Below are 16,996 nucleotides of genomic sequence, written 5' to 3'. Positions count from 1 at the left end.
AAGGGTCAGTTTTGTACTGATAGTGTTAACAGCAATTCGTAGCGATAAGTAACTGATAAGCTGTATTCAGCAGTATACATAAAACAAATAAACAGTTTCAAATCAGAACTATAGTATCGACATTAGTGTTATCATATTGATGCGAACACTATGTACATACGGATTTAAAGCTTTATTGTTACAAAGTTTATCTTTACCTCACGGATCGTATTAGTAGTAACAAACTTAGAAAGTTGTAGTGTACAGCTGATATGAAATAAACTTCATGTAACCTAAAGTCCATCTTGGTGTAAAGAAACAAATGTGAAAATAATACAAAATCGGTTTTTAGATTCTAAATTTCTTCCTTATCATTCGTCACATCCGATCATTGCCCGTGAAGCACAGTCGCGAAGTGCAACGTTGTCAAATCGTCTGTATGCACTTGACCTCCCGAGTCATTGACAAGCTCATATATTTATTAATATTCTATACATTAATAATTTATTAAGCATGTAGCACATAAATAATATCTACAATTCATTGCATTAACATTGCATATGATTCGGAATCGCTGTAATGACAATTTATTTTATTTGCAGTTTTAACTCCAAAGTAATAGTCGAACCTCCTTAATGGACAAAACGCTTCACATGTATTTGTCACATGTAAAGCGACTGAAGAAATCTAAAAATCTAAAATAGTCTCTTTTCGAGGCTCGATCTCCAGATCTCGGTATCGGCTGCACTAATTTTATTTGGAAAATTTTTACTGGTCGCAGCCAAAAGATATCAATGAATTATATAATAAAAGTGTTTTTAGATTTTTAATTACGACTTTGATTTCTGAATAATTTTAATTTAAAATTAATGTCAAAATTCCAGATAAAACTAGTGGTAGCATTGCAAATTTGGCAATATGAACATATACACAACGACGTTCATATGTCAAGCGATCAAGCGACTCGTTTTATATTTTTATATACTTGGAGTCGCGACCCTACCGCATCGCTTGATTAAAGTACAGTTACTAAAAAATGAATAGTTTAATAGATAAAAATATTTTTCAGTTCGATTAGAACCGAAGCAATTTTCAAATAATGCTAAAGTAAGATCTGTCTATTTTTATGATTTTTCTTAAGGATTTTCTTTTGATGGGCATCTCGATTATAATTATGATTAAGCAAAAAGAAAGTTTTGCACAGCCTATCTGCTTCAAAATATTTTTGCAGAAAGTAGAAGAATATTAATTTCGGTCTCGAAACACAGCTTTTGTCATTATAATGAATTAAAATTACTTTAAAAGTTGTCTCAGTAGAAGATCAGTTATTTATATATTATTCTTTTTCTCTTGCTCGTTGCACGCGTATGTTTTTCATATAACAGAAGCCGGAGCGGCAGCAATGGGGAAATGACAGGGAATTTCTATTATCCTGTATCGCCATGTCGGTCGGTCTCGGTAATATATGGCGATTTCCGTTCACGGCATATGAGAACGGCGGCGGCGCCTTTCTGATACCGTATATCATCATTTTAATCGTCGTAGGGAAGCCGTTTTACCTGCTAGAGATGATCCTAGGACAATTCTCCAGCCAGTCATCCTTGAAGATCTGGGACCTTGCGCCGGCATTTAGAGGTGCGAGTACATTTGGTATCCTAGTGCTTTTTTCTTAGTCTCTCATTGCGCTTCAATTTTATTACAGTATTCATGAGATGTATAAAAAAATTGTAAAATATAATATTATAGCGTAAGAATAAAATTAAATAATCGTAGGCATTGGCATCGCGCAATGTATAACATTGCTGGCATTGACGTCCTATTACTGCTCGCTGATGGCGTTGACCTTGTTCTACCTCATCGCTAGTTTCCAAACGGAATTACCGTGGGGAAGATGCTGGGAGGAATGGGGCGAATTCTGCGTAGACTCTATACGCAATAACTACAGCTCTAGGACTGAGAACATCAGTTATTCCAGCTCTGCTGAGCTGTATTTCTAGTAAATTACTTACAAGGGTTTGTCACAACTGCCCGAAACAGATTCGATTCTCCTTGAAATATGTTGATAAATCAACAAAAATCTAAGAGATACATATTTTTTTATATCGGCCTCTTAGATTTAGGTAAAACAACTCCTCAAAATAAATGAGTATGAGGGTATTTTTAAAATATTAGATTTTTGAAAAATCTTAATACACAGTTATAAAATATATTCGTATATAAAATTATACGTGTTTTGTCTACAACGTTTTTCTAAACATTTCATCGTTTCGTTGTTAACACAATCCAACAAAAAAAATGCGAGTAAGGCCAACATTTCTTAATATCGTAGATTCAAGATTGCTGAATCCAAATCCGCCAGTGAAAGATATCTATCACATCAGATTTTTGAGATAAATCAAGTAATATGAGCCAAAACCAGTTTTTTTTTGCCATATTTACCATTTTTTTTATGGCCAAACGAAATTTTATTTTTCAATTTCATTAGCACCACTCTAAAGAGCGAATCTTCATCTTTAAAACGAATTTTTATTTTTTACTGTACAATTTTTTTTTATTGAGTTATGAATGTTTTCTGAAATGTAAAATGATGGATCCAAATTAGCGGACTGAACCTAGAAAGTAAATAGATTTGTATCAAAAAAATATCTTAGGCTTTCTAAATGTCACTGATATCGGATTTAATAAATTTAAAATATAGAAATTCAAAATGGCGGATCCATTATGGAGAACCGAAGTGACATTCCTTTTGTGATACAAATCTGTCTATTTTTCAGATTTAATCCGCTAATTTAGATCCACCATTTTATATTTCAGAAAACGTTCATAACTTAATAAAAAAAATCACACAATAAAAAATTCGTTTTAAAGGAAGATTCGCTCTTTAGAGTAACGCTAATGAAATTGTAAAATAAAATTTCATTTTGCCACAAATAAATGATAAATATGGCAAAAAATGTTGTTTTTGACTTATATTACTTGACTTATTTCAAAAACTTAACGTGATGAGCATATTTCGATGACGAATTCAACGATCTTGAATCTGTTAAATGCGGGTCGCCAAGGAAAAAGGTCAAATTTTATTAGATAATATAATTGATAGGAATTAACTATAAGTGTTAACTTTGAAAGATTGTTTCACACATCAAATTTGATATTGGGATATAAAAAGATACATGTCTCTTAGATTTTTGTGTTTAACAATATACTTCAAGGAAAATCGATTCCGAACAGTTGTTTCAGGTCTTTCGTTAGATACAGCAGCAAAATTAGCTATTTCCAATTTTTTATCTAAAGTGTCCCCGAACTGGATCAGATGACTTTCCGAGAATAAAATTTTAAAGAAATTTTAAAAATGAACAACAAAACTATACTCATTTCAGAGAATTCCTTTAATAAAATTTAATCGAAACTAGCATAAGTCATAAAAATATAATATACTGCAATTACTTATTATATGCAATTATTGTACATAGGTACATATACATTAGACTGTCAAGAAAAAAAAATTTTTTTTTAATCGGCCTCTCAGCTTAAAATCTTCCATCATGTCAAAAGAACATCCCTAAATTTTTATCAAAAGATGAGATTTAGAGGTTGCTACTAAATAATTTTTAAATCAAAGTTTCGATTTTCCTTAATACATGTTTAATTCGATGCAAAAAAAGTTTAATCCAGATTTTAAAGGTTATACTGTATGTTTTTTGATCATTGAACGATAATTTATTTAGCTCTACAATATATGTAGAGCTAAATGTAGTGTCTATTATATACAGGATGTTCATCCATAAATGTCCGAGCAAATATCTCGCAACTGGTTGAAATTACAAGAAAGTTTAATAAGAGAAATTTGTCGAGTCAGCTACAAAGTACACGTAAAAAATTTTTTTCTGCTTTTGGTTTTTTTCGAGTTAAGTAGGTTAACATAGTTTTTTTAAATGGATACCTATAATCTTTTTGCATATTTGTATAGAGAACATTTGTAATCTAAATTGTATGTAGTTACAAAATTGTTATTATATTATGCATCATTTACGAGATAATCGACATCTTAAGTATCAAAGTAATAAATATAATTCGGTAATTATTTAGTACAGGAGACCATCTTCTAATGACCTTGACCTTGTCAACATATGTTGTCAAGATCATGCTCCCGAGTGACTTTGACCAAATTTTAGCCGTCGTTCGTTGTTCGTTAAAAAGTTGTTACCAAAAAAAGTTCATCAAGACAATGTGATTTTAAAGTAAAGAATTTGTATTTGTAAAGCAGACATTCTCAGAAAAAGAATCAAGTATATTATCATACACATCAGTTTGCTGGACTATCTTTTGCAGAGAGGTAATTCATGTAATTTAATTATTTCATAAAATTACATAAATGGAAAACAATGACAATTATTTGTAAAGCAGGAAATTTGCGTTTTTGAAGTAAAATATTAGTATTTTTGAAACATAAAATTTGTATACTTAATTAAAAATTTTTTACTTTAATAAATATTCAATTACAACAAACGGGCTTCTCAGCTCATGAATCAATGGTTAACAAATAATCAAAGTAAAATTGGCGGAGAAGGAATTATTGTTGAAATCGATGAGGCAAAATTTGGATATCGACAATATCATTGCAAACAACTCGTTAAAAGACAATGGCTTTTCGGCGGAATAACACGCAACACAAAGAAAATGTTTGTTCTAACAATTGAATCCCATGACGCATAAACATTACTATCGCTCATCCGGAAATACATTGCTCCTGGATCAATAATTCATACCGATTGGTAGGAAGCATATAGCTAAATCGATCAAATATATCAACATAAAATAGTGAATCATTCATAACATTTTGTTGATCCAGGCGTTTATACTAAAAATATGGAACATCTATGGAGAGATATTCACGGAATTATATCTCGATATGATCGTAAACAATCCCATTTCATTTATTACCTTGCAGAATTCATATTTAGAAAAGTGTTTGATACATGTGAATGATTAAACGCTTTTTTTAACGTAATGGCTAAAGATTCCACATATAAGCGTAGAAGAAATTCGGACAAATTCTCTGCTCTAAAGACACAAAAATTATATAAAAAATTATATAAGAAAATATTTTGCGCTGTTAAAGTAGAGAATTTATTTCATCGGAGCGCAGTTGTGTCCAAAAGTTAGGTTTTATTAATGAACTTTTATGTTAGTAACTTTTTAAGGAACAATGAGCAACGACTAAAATTTGTCCAAAGTCACTCGGACTCAAGTACAACCATATGTCACAACATATGTCAAGGTCATTGGAAGATAATCTTCTATAGTAAATAATTAATTTGGATTCTAAGTCATTTTGAACATGGTTTGAAATGTCAAAGAGAAGTCGAAGAAGGAAACGAACTTTTTTTTGTGGAACATTTATTAACCCATAAATTACTCGAAATTTTGACCATCGTGTTCAATATTCAACGCATTTTATAATGTTTCTCATTGTTGACTGCAGCATTTCTACTGTAATATCTTCAACAGTTCTAATGATTTTATGTCGTAAATGTTATTTTTTAACAAGATGGGGCTCCACCACATCATACACATGCTGTAGCCAATTTTTTAAATGATAGGTTTCCTAATTGTTGGATAGGTACTAATGGCCCTACACAATGGCCATCGAGATCTGCGAATTTGACATCTTGCGATTTTTTCCTTTGAGAATATATTAAAGACATTGTCTACGCAACTGTTCCAAAATGAAGAAGATTCACTAGAGCTATTGAATACAAGAGTAAAAATGGTGCAGTCAACAATGAGAAACTATAAAACGGGTTGAATGTTGCATTGGGAACATGATGGTCAAAATTTCGAGTAATTTATGGATTAATAAATGTTCCATAAAAACATTATTCGTTTTCTTCTTCGACCTCTCTTTGACATTTCAAACCACATTCAAAATTACTTAGAATCCAATTTACTGTTTTGATACATAAGATATCGATTATCTCGTAAATGATGCATAATAGCAATTTTTTACTACATATAATTTTGATTGCAAATGCTCCCTACTATATACATAAATATGCAAAAAAAATTATAGGTATTCATTTAAAAAAACTATGTTACTTACATAACTCGAAAAAGCCAAGAATAAAAAAACAATTTTTACATGCACTTTGTAGCTGATTCGGAGACGTACTTTTTCTTATTAAACTTTCTTCATTAATAAGTAACTTCACTCAATTATGAGATATTTGCTTGGACATTTGTGGACAGACACCCTGTATATATATATATATATATATATATATATATATATATATATACACACATATATATATATATATATATATATATATACATATAACGTTTTTAAGGATTGAAAAGTTTTTTTATAAGTTTTAAAATATATCGATTTGTGGTTTTGATATTCTCAGATCAAATGTCTCAATTTGGCGATAATAACTCTTTATTAGAAAATGAAATGATTACATAATACAAAAAAATATGATTTAATTAATTGAAATAGATTATATATATATATATATATATATATATATATATATATATATATAAAATACACACACACACACACACACATTTTATAATCCAGTAAATACAACTTTTAAAGACCCTGTAGTAAATCCCGGGTAAATTTCAACTGAATCTTATTATGGGTAAACAATTTGAGGGGAGTAACGGCCCATTTGAATGCTTGGAACTTTGCTAAAATAGACCTTGAACTCGAAATTTGATCATTTTTTCACATTAATCGGGCAGTATTTCTTAAGGGGGGAAATCACAGTAGAGCACGAAAAAGTAAGTATATTTTCGGGAATTTTTTTTGGCTCAATGAAATGATCAATCAAAAATTTGTAAAATAAGCATTATAATATTATGAATGAAGTACAAATAAGAATTTTTTCATACATTTTTGGTACAAAATGGCGGCTGTGCCGCACTTGTCCGATGGCGCCTATTTTTGAAAGAGGGACCATGGGCGGACATCTAGAGTCCTTAATTTTTGACCTGGAACAAAAAATGACAGTTTTTTAGGTTCTATATATCAATAGCTATGGAAGTACGTAGGATTTTTTCGATATATTAATTTTTCGCAAAATGATGCACGTTTTAAGGAAAACTTGCAAATTTAACAAAAAAAAAACGCCATAAAATTGTTGATAAAAAAAAAACCATGTAATATAAAAAAAAACCCTACGCACTTCCATAGAGAAAGGTATTCTGAATATACTGTCAAAATTTGAAACCGATCGGTAAAGATTTATTCGAGTTATGTGTCCGCCCAGTTTAAAAAAAGTGGTTTCGAGAAAAACGCGTTTAAAGTTTTAAGTACTGTAAAATCATATAATATTTTTATACCTCTAATCTGCGATGCCTGCGCCATACAATTGGCCTTCTTTATCTATCTCCTGCTCTTGTTTGGCCTTTCGAATTGTTTTCAGATCGATGCGGGCCTGTTTTGCGCCCTCACTCAAAGATCGTTCCGCTTTCTGTATGCGTTTCTCATCCAAGTCCATGCATAGTTCGTGACTTTTTGGGCCAATTTTCATGCCCATGACCTGGATTATATGTAAAATTGATATTAATCCGTCATTAAAAACACACGAAGCGATGTTCGTAGCAATGTCGATGATTCTTTTGCCGGAATTCATAGTTTTCGGAGCCATCGCCCACACTGTCGAGTTGAAGCTCTCATTGCTGTTTTGAGTGAAACCCCCGATGCAGCGAGTGAGAAGATCATCCGTGAGTTGTTCGTAAACTGGCTTAATTGCTTCATAAACTATATCAGACAATGGTGATTTGTGCGTATAGGTAGCCAAAGTGTTAGAAGATTTCGCTCTTTGCCACGAGCACCATGAATTTTCTCCAGTCGGGCAATCGTCGTATTGGGGATGGTTATCCGTAGATATTTTGTGAAGTAATGTGGCCCATATAGCTGTCTTCATTTTTTCGACTGATTCGCAATTTCTACGAATAGCTAACCCGAAATATATTGACAGTTCGTCGATCAGTTTGCCTGTCAATTTCCCTTTTCCTCCCAAGCCTTTTGTGCGTTTCTTCAAATTACGGAGGTGGGTGCCCATGCGTTTTTGTACGTGATCTACGCATTCCTTTTTAGTTATCGTCACGTTTTCGTACGGTTTAGCATCTGTGACACCTTTGAAGATTTTCGAGTCTCCATCGCCTACATAACTTACATACTGCACATCATGCAATGCTTCAGAGCGCTGGAACATTTCAATGACTGCATTTGCGGCACTCCATCTTTTGGTATGTTATTCTTAAGACCCTAAAGCACCTTATAAGCGAAAAAAAATTTTTTCGATTTTTTCAAACTTTTACTGTGATTTCCCCCCTTATATCGTAGAGCTAAATGAATTTTTGCATTGTGTTCAGTGGCCAAAAAGACATACCATATTTAAAATTCAGATCAAATCATTTTTATATTAAATCAAATATGTATTAAAGATAATCGAAACTTTGATTTAAAAATCGTTCAGCGACCTTTAAATCTTAATATCTTTGACAAAAATTTAGGGGTATTCTTTTGGTATGAAATGGAAGCTTTTGAATTTAAGAGATCGATTAAAAAAAAATTTGTTTCTCTTGTCAGTCTAATATACATACACATATACGTATACATATATATATAGTACATATATAGTACATATATATACAGGATGTCCCGCATTTTTTTCTTAAAAACGTATTTTTGACGTAATTTAGAGATGAAAATCCTAATACAAAAATGTCAAGACTATAATAGTTTTTAATTAGTAGCAATTAAAGTTTACTAATATAAAGCTGATATTTCGCGCGCTAAGGCATGATGATATGACAAGTACCAAAGATGCTATCACAGGAGACTTTCTTGACATCGAGATTATCAATAATATGCAATAATATTTATATTATTAATCTTTAACCGGGTAACCTTTAACCGCGAAATTGAGTGCCGCAAAATTTGTTTTTCTGAAAAATCATTGATATGAATGCGAGTCTTTTTTTTTTACTGGTCTTCGGTTTGCTCATTTAATGTCTCCATAAGATAATGCATGTAATATTTTTCTATTTTTTCTATTAAGTTGGCTAGCCTTTAATCCATTTTAAAATCAGTATGACACGTTTTGCAACACGGAGTGTTACCGCGCACGCTTCAAAATATAAATAAAATTTTGTTTAAATATAATAAATAATTGTAATAACGCGTGATGTTGAACCGATCCTCACATTTTAATTAATTTTTATTCGTATTAATGTTTAATATCTCTTTAGGTTAGAGTTAGGTTAACTTATGGTGTAAATAAATTATAATTACTATTAATTTATAATTATTATTTTTATGTTTTAAAAAGTTTATATTATATCATTATTTTATAAAAACACTGTTATTATTTTCTTGATTATAAATTAATTTATAATCTCTTATTTGATTATAAATTAATGTGATTTTATTTTTTAGCAAATCTCTTAGTTTTTATTTTTATTTTTTAGTTACATCCAAATTTTTAATTTTATAAGAAAGAAACAAAATTTTTGGATAGAGTTCCGAAAAGATAAACCCCCCGATTTTCTTGTCGCTTGATATAGTATTGTATTTTGATGTCCTGATTACGAATATGATAACGAAAATTGCCGACAAGGTCATTGTCAGGGTTTCAAATATTTAAAAAATAATTTTTCTTGCATTTCAAGTGAAAAGTTATGCGCCCCTAAGCAGCGGAGGGGGAGGGGAGGAAGGTGGGATGAGAGTCGCTTCGCGTGGAAGTTGTGTGCCCCTAAGCAGGGGGGGGGGAGTGAGGGGAGAGTTACTTTGCGTGGAAGTCGTGCGCCTCTAAACAGGGGGGGGAGGGAAGAGAGATGAGATAGGAGTCACTTCGCGTGAAAAGTCGTAAAGAAAATGTATGTCCTATCCATCTTTCAGCACGACAGCACCTACTGATAAGCATGTTGAGTAGTGATGTTTAGCTAGATTGCGCAGCAAATGACTGTCAAAATGACCTTGTCGGTAATTTTCATTATCATATTCATAATCTGCACACCAAAATACAATAGTATACCAATCGATAATAAAATCAAAGAGTCACCTTTTCGGAACTTCACCCAAAATTTTAATACTATAGTTAAATTTTAATATATTTTATTATAAATATATTAGGTGTTGGAATTAATTCGTAGCGTTTTTAATGAAAGAATGTTATTTATTTCACATGAGCATTAAAAAATACATTAATGAAAGTACTTCCCATCACTTGTAAAACGCTACGAATTAATTCCAACACCTAATATTTTACTTGCTTCTATGACGATTGTTCAATTATTTATCCAATTATTACGAGTATAACTCCTAAATAATAAATTTGTGATGCGGCACTCCGTGCCGCGCGCCCATTAATGTTTGGCCGGGAGGCGTGCCTGGTTAAGGGTTAAAAAATTGTTCCTGTTTTTATACGGAACTTATTTGTACATTACATATACATAATAGTTTATTATATCGAAATATCATAAAATATTAATTAAATAACGCTAGATGCAATTATATATCAGCAAGATAAATTTATAACCATTTTGTTTATATCTCGTATGGTAAACATTTTTGTGATAGTATTGATAGGTTACTTCCAACTTCGAACATATGAATGGATTGATTTATAGAAAGGAGGAATGAGAGGGATGAAGTATGATAGGACATTAGAGCTTTGTCTCGCATGCATCTGCGACAAACTTGAAAACAAATTTTGAAGTAAATTCAACGGATACTGACACTGTCTTTTATTTTATTCCCTTTTTTTCTGCTTCATGTCCACATATTGGATCCGCCATCTTGAATTTTGCAATTGTTCACATGTCTTTGATAGCTTATGCTTGAAGCTACATTTGTGTGATTTTTCTATGTCAAGTACAATTTTGGAATAATAGGTGGCTGTCTTAACAAAAAATGCTCCATATATATATATAAATATATATAAATATATATGTATATATTAAGAATATTTTGTTTTTAGGGTTTTGCAAGAGATAACACTGTCAGTATATGTCAATGTCCAAAGAACATTCCAATCGCAGCTTTTGTTTTACTATTGCTTCAAGATATTTAGTCATTCATTAAATAGACGCAGTAAACATCATGTTTATATACCATTCTAAAAATGAAGCTTCCTAAAATGCATTTTCGACATGTGTTGTTTTTGTTTTTTAACAAAGAAGAAAACGATCTCTCAAGGTCATAGAATTCTGACAGAAACTTATGGTAATATTTCTGCATCAATTCAGACATGTGAATATTATTAGGTGTTGGAATTAATTCGTAGCGTTTTTAATGAAAGAATGTTATTTATTTCACATGAGCATTAAAAAATACATTAATGAAAGTACTTCCCATCACTTGTAAAACGCTACGAATTAATTCCAACACCTAATAGTTTAGATGATTCAAAAGTGGTGATTTCAACGTTAATGTAAAGATCGTTCGGGACAATAAAAAAAATTAGAAAATGCAGATTCGTAAGCATTATTGGACAAAAATTCAGCACAATCCACTTCAGAACTTGCCAGAGAATTAAATATTGATCGTGCAACAGTTACTAAATGTTTATATGAGAGACTAACACAGGAAAGATTCACAAAGAAGGAAAATGGATTTCATCAGTTATCGGAAAATGCAATTGTGAATTGGTTGAACATTTGCATTTCGTTGATTGCCAGATAAAAAAAGAAGAGTTTTGTTTGTATCGAATTATTAATGGGGATGAGAAATGGATCTAATTTGATAATTCCAAACAAAAAAAATCATGGGTTCATCTAAGCTAACCAGCAACATTCACTTTGAGGTACAATATTCACAGTCCGAAGATATTGCTGTGTATTTGGTGGAATCAAGAAGGTATTATGAACTATTTCATTCGAAAGAAACTGTTGATCGTTATCAACGGTGATAACAATTATATAAATTGGAGCAAGGATTAACCAAAAACGATCTCCAATTACGAGTAAACGACACAAAGTGATTCTTCTTCATGCCGATGCTTATGTTGTATTATCAAAAGTAAATGTTATTAGAGTTGAATGAAAAGTCTTACCACACCCCGTGTATTCTCTAGACATTGCTCCATCTGATTTTCACTTTTTCTCGATGCAACATGCATTATTGCTCATAATTTCGAAGATTTGCGAAAATTGGATCAACTCCAAAGAAAAATCTTCTTATCACCGCGGAATCCATCTTTTGTCAGAAGGATAGGAATAATACAAAACAAAGAAAAACATTTTGATTAAGATATTCATTCATTATCTTGTTTGAATAAATCAGCTTTTAAGAAAAAAAGACTCAAAACTAAATCACTTCTAATATATATCTTGAAAACTTCTAATATACATATTTATTAATACGAAACTCATACTAGCATATTGAATTGAATAATAATTTGCTTTTTTTTATATCGTTAAATTAAAAATTAGGCGTTTAGGATTTACTTAATAAATAACGGGATGAGAGATGAATGTTTGTTGCGGGTATATTCGCGAACATGAAATCGGACTTAAGAAATAAGTTCAAAGAAAAATCCTTGTTGAAAATTCTTGTAAGTACCAGATCTTAAAAGAGTTGTATGTGATCAATCAAGATTACTAAATGAACGTACATGATCAAAAATTTTATATTTGTTCATGAACTCATCAGTAATCTTTAATAACCTTAGAAATTTGGAATAAATCGTACACGACGATTTATATCGCAATGAAAAGATTTTGTCTTAGCCTTATAAGAAACTTTTAAAAAATTGTTTCTTTATAGGATCATCTAAGAAAATGATATTAATTATATATGACTCTGAAGTATTTCATGAAAGATCATTTATCAGTCTTATAAGAGTTATGGAATAATTTATTTTCCAAGTTAATACAAAAATCTAGCATGAATCATACACAACGATTTATATAGCAATGAAAAGATCTTGCCTCATAACCTTATAAAAACCTTATAAAAAACTCTTTAAAAATAATTTCTTTATAGGATCATCCAAGAATATGATATTAATTATGATTCCTAAGTGTTATATAAAAGATCATATATCAGTCTTAAAAAACATAGTTATGAAATAATTTCTCTTTCAAGTTGGTGCAGGAATCTGATATGAATCGTGCACGATAATTTATATCACAATGAAAAGATTTTAATTGCTAATTTAGCCTAATATCATACTTTTAAGAAAAAACTTTTACATGATCGTTCCAAAGTATCGTTCCAAAGTAAATAAAGGTATCGATCATTCCAGTAAATGAAATGGAACTAATGAATGAACAGAAACTGGATTGAATATATGAAATAAAAAAGACTTAAGAAAAATTTAAAAATTTGTCAGAATACTAAAGATGACTGAATAGAAAATCGAAATATATATTATCACTCTCTTAATGAATTCATAAATTTTGCTATAATAAGTGGCGTAGGCTTTTTATGCTTCTTTCCCAAATTAAGTTTGATTTAGTCGAGAAGCCGTTATTCAATTTGTAAAATAAATAATGAAAAGAATTAATTTTTAGTCAAAGTGAATTCTTTTAAATCTCAACTCCTTGCTTGTCCCATTCTATTTTATTTACTGAAATACGAACAATAAATCACACAAAATTTCAATAGTATTCTTGTAATATTTTTATAATAACACTCAAGTTATATTCTTGTAAGATTCACGTTACATGCGCGTAAAAATCATGTAACATGTTTATAAGATTTATTTAATATCGGTGTAAGATTCATGCAAGATACTTGATTTACCTATATCGTATGTGATATATTCTTATATGATCTTGTATGTTCTTGTCTGAAATTTCGTACGTGAAAATTTTTGTGGAAGATCTTGCAAGAATTTTTCTTGTAAGAATTTGCAGCACAGGAATGTCGTATAATTTTTTTTAAATATCCAATATTTATTACAAGCTGTTGTATAGATGACATTTAGTAATATTTTGAACAATAAGTTATTGTCAAGAATCGTATATTGACATATGCCCAATACGTAATAAACCGCTCAAGAGAGATTAGAAGAAGATTAGATCTTGTGGTTGTCTTCTTTTCAATCTGCGTTCGGAGTTAGCCTCTCGCATGAGATTTATAGTCAGTACATTAGAATGATTCTTCAGACGACTGTTATACTTTTGGCTGAGTCTTCTTACTTCATTTTTTAACCATTGATATGTTAAGGTCATCATGTAAAGTTTCATTTGTGACGTATCACGGTGAATTTGTAGCAATACGAAAATATTTGTATTGGAATTACTGTATTATTTTTATATTGGAATTTGAGATTGTACCCCATAATTGTACGCTGTAGGTTTCTGGTGGGCTTAAGAATAGCTTTATATAGTAACAGTTTATTGTTAATTGTTGGTTGCCAATTTCTACTTATCAACATTACTAGTATAACTTGCCGAATTAATATCTGAGCTGTTTTCGTTTATTAAATATGTGCTTCCTCCAGTTTAATTTCTGATCAAGGCATAGATCGAGATATTTGACCTTCAGATCCTGAGGAATGTTTTGGCTGTTTAAGATTACCAGTAGGTACGTTTTTTTGGCGAGTAGTTACGTGTGTTGATTTGGTCTCATTAACCTTAATGTGCTAATTCTTCAACAATCTTTGAACGTGAGTGAGGCTCACTTGTAATCGTACTGATGCCAATGTTGGGTTAGGTGTTGGATTTGGGAACATTTCAATTTTTTAATAGCTTTCCCAAGCGAATAATTATTACAATGGCAGTCGAAGGACTTAACTTGCTTAAATATTCTTGTACTCACAATTTTTTTCACAGTTTAATAGATTTTTTAGCTCTTTTATTGCTCATTTAAGCTTAGTCTTTAACATGAGGCATCTATTACATTGCCAAAGCTTTCTCGGGTTCCTTTTTTCCGCCAGCTTATTTCTGATTACCAGCGAACACGCAACATTAGCATTAGCATAATAACAGAGTTATCATCTAAAAAGTCATCTAAAAAGTATCCGTGATTTTTTGTCACTAGATGATGTTGATGGTCATATATCGGGCAACACTAATCCGATTGTATCAAACGAACGCGCGTTTGAAAGATGACATTTTAGATTACATTTTTTGTAAACAAAGTTTGGTGATTCATCAATCGTGTCAAAAGTTATATTGGTTTGAAAATGAGTGAAATATCTGAAGAAATATGCTATGTACTTTTTTACTAAAAAAGGCAAAAACGCAGCACAAACATGCAAATTTGTGAAGTTTACGGCGCGGATGCTGTAAGTGAACGCAGGACGCAGGAGTGGTTTGTTCGATTTCGTTCTGGAAATTTTGATGTCAAAGATCGACCTCGCTCTGGTCGGCCAGTCACTGAAAAAGTCGATGAAATTTTGCAACTGGTCAAGCAAGACCGGCATGTGAGCTATCAGGAGATAGCCAATGCACTAAGAATCAACCATATGACAGTTTGGAATCATTTGAAAAAGGCTGGCTACGTAAAGAAACTTGATGTTTGAGTGCCACATGAATTAACGCAAAGAAATTTGATCGAATTTCCATCAGCGAAACACTACTAAAACGCAACGAAATCGACCCATTTCTGAAGCAAATCATCACAGGCGATGAAAAATGGATGAAATACAAAAATATTGTTCGTAAAAGATCATGGAATAAGCGCGGCGAACCATCACAAACGACTTCAAAGCCTGGATTGATGGCAAATAAGGTGATGCTGTGTGTATGGTGGGATTGGAAGGGAGTCGTCCATCATGAGGTGTTACCACATGGCCTAATGATTAATTTGAGCTCTACTGTTCACAACTGGATAGATTACAGGAAGCGATTAAGGAAAGACGACCAGAATTGATTAACAGAAAAGGTGTTGTCTTCCATCATGACAACGCCAGACCACACACATCTTTGATGACGCGCCAAAAATTGAGGGAGCTTGGTTGGGAAGTTTTCATGCATCCACCGTATAGCCCGGACCTTGCATCGTCTGACTATCATTTGTTTCGATCTCTGTAGAACTCTCTTGATGGAAAAACATTGGCCGACAAAAGAGCTGCCGAAAATCACTTGAAAAAGTTTTTCGCCGATAAACCACAAAAGTTCTACACGGATGGAATTATGAAATTACCCGAAAAATGGCAAAAGGTTATAGATAATAATGGTCAATATATACTTGATTAAAATTGATTTTCAATAAAGAAAAATTTCATTCAAAAATTGAACAAAAAATCGCGGATATTTTTTAGATGACCCAATACATCATGCAATTTGCTAGTGATTAAAATGTTCGACTGCATTAATGTCGTCATTAGATTTTAGAGGAATACAAATATTAAGATTGGCTGTTAGTAGATCCTTGAAGTATTATATTAGTCTTGGTATTACAGTTAGTCTTGGAATTATATAATGTGCAGGATTTTTCGTCACAAATTTACTGAATACTGTAATAATAATTGATAAGTGATAGCTCCTGGCAAGACTTAATCTTGTAGTAGTTTTTGGAGATGTCCTTAATTATACCAAAGTTCAAAAGATCAGGAGTTCTTGTCATTCGGCGACCAGTATGTTGGCTCTCTAGTAGAGAGAGTACTCAGTTTCATTGTTTCTATGGTTTTAAAAAGTTCACATTCTTTAGGTTGTGTTAACCTGAAGCCTTAGTATATATTTTTTGTATTGAAATTTCCTGCAACAATAAATCGATTGCCCAGAAATTCAAAGAATATCATATATTATTCGTATTTAATCATATGCTAGGTGGAGAATAAATAGCGAAAATAATACTGCCAACCCAATCCTCAACATCGTTTATGGCTTGTATGAATTATTTTTCGATTTCATAGTGTCTGATGTTATTCCTTATTAATATAGCTGTACCATCATGAGTTTGCATCCGGATTGTATGATATAATGTATAATCTAGAATACGAAAGTAATTTTTGATTGTGAAATGAGTAATATGTCTATGTTATGATTGTGAATAAATGTTTTAATTTTTTGCACGTAGATAGCCCGTTTCCCATGAAGCTAT

General features: G+C 31.4%; 2 protein-coding genes across 5 annotated transcripts in view; one reads left to right on the top strand and one right to left on the bottom strand.

Moving 5' to 3' along the window:
* LOC105144355 (Nutrient Amino Acid Transporter 1) overlaps positions 1–16,996 on the top strand; it is a 203,813-nt gene that overhangs the window by 86,321 nt on the left and 100,496 nt on the right. For 3 of the 4 annotated variants that reach the window (XM_087407523.1, XM_011053215.2, XM_087407524.1), the window contains exons 3-4: positions 1,365–1,614; positions 1,753–1,975. In XM_087407523.1, coding sequence (XP_087263649.1) covers positions 1,365–1,614; positions 1,753–1,975 — 473 coding nt within the window. The remainder of the gene's footprint in view (positions 1–1,364; positions 1,615–1,752; positions 1,976–16,996) is intronic. The other variant, XM_087407525.1, reaches the window with a different exon arrangement.
* LOC147909041 (uncharacterized) lies at positions 6,825–9,290 on the bottom strand. Its single transcript, XM_087407534.1, has one exon. It carries the CDS (start codon positions 8,208–8,210, stop codon positions 7,335–7,337), a length of 876 nt encoding a protein of 291 aa, XP_087263660.1. The 5' UTR covers positions 8,211–9,290; the 3' UTR covers positions 6,825–7,334.

This window comes from Acromyrmex echinatior, chromosome 7 (assembly GCF_024713525.1).
Source record: "Acromyrmex echinatior isolate Ae372 chromosome 7, ASM2471352v2, whole genome shotgun sequence".
Classification (NCBI taxonomy): Eukaryota; Metazoa; Arthropoda; class Insecta; order Hymenoptera; family Formicidae; genus Acromyrmex; species Acromyrmex echinatior.
Note: the sequence above shows the minus strand (reverse complement) of the source record. Positions and strands in the feature narration are given on the sequence as shown.

Excerpts from the sequence above, each read along its gene's own strand:
- LOC147909041 (XM_087407534.1), bottom strand. The coding sequence starts at position 8,210 with ATGTTCCAGCGCTCTGAAGCATTGCATGATGTGCAGTATGTAAGTTAT.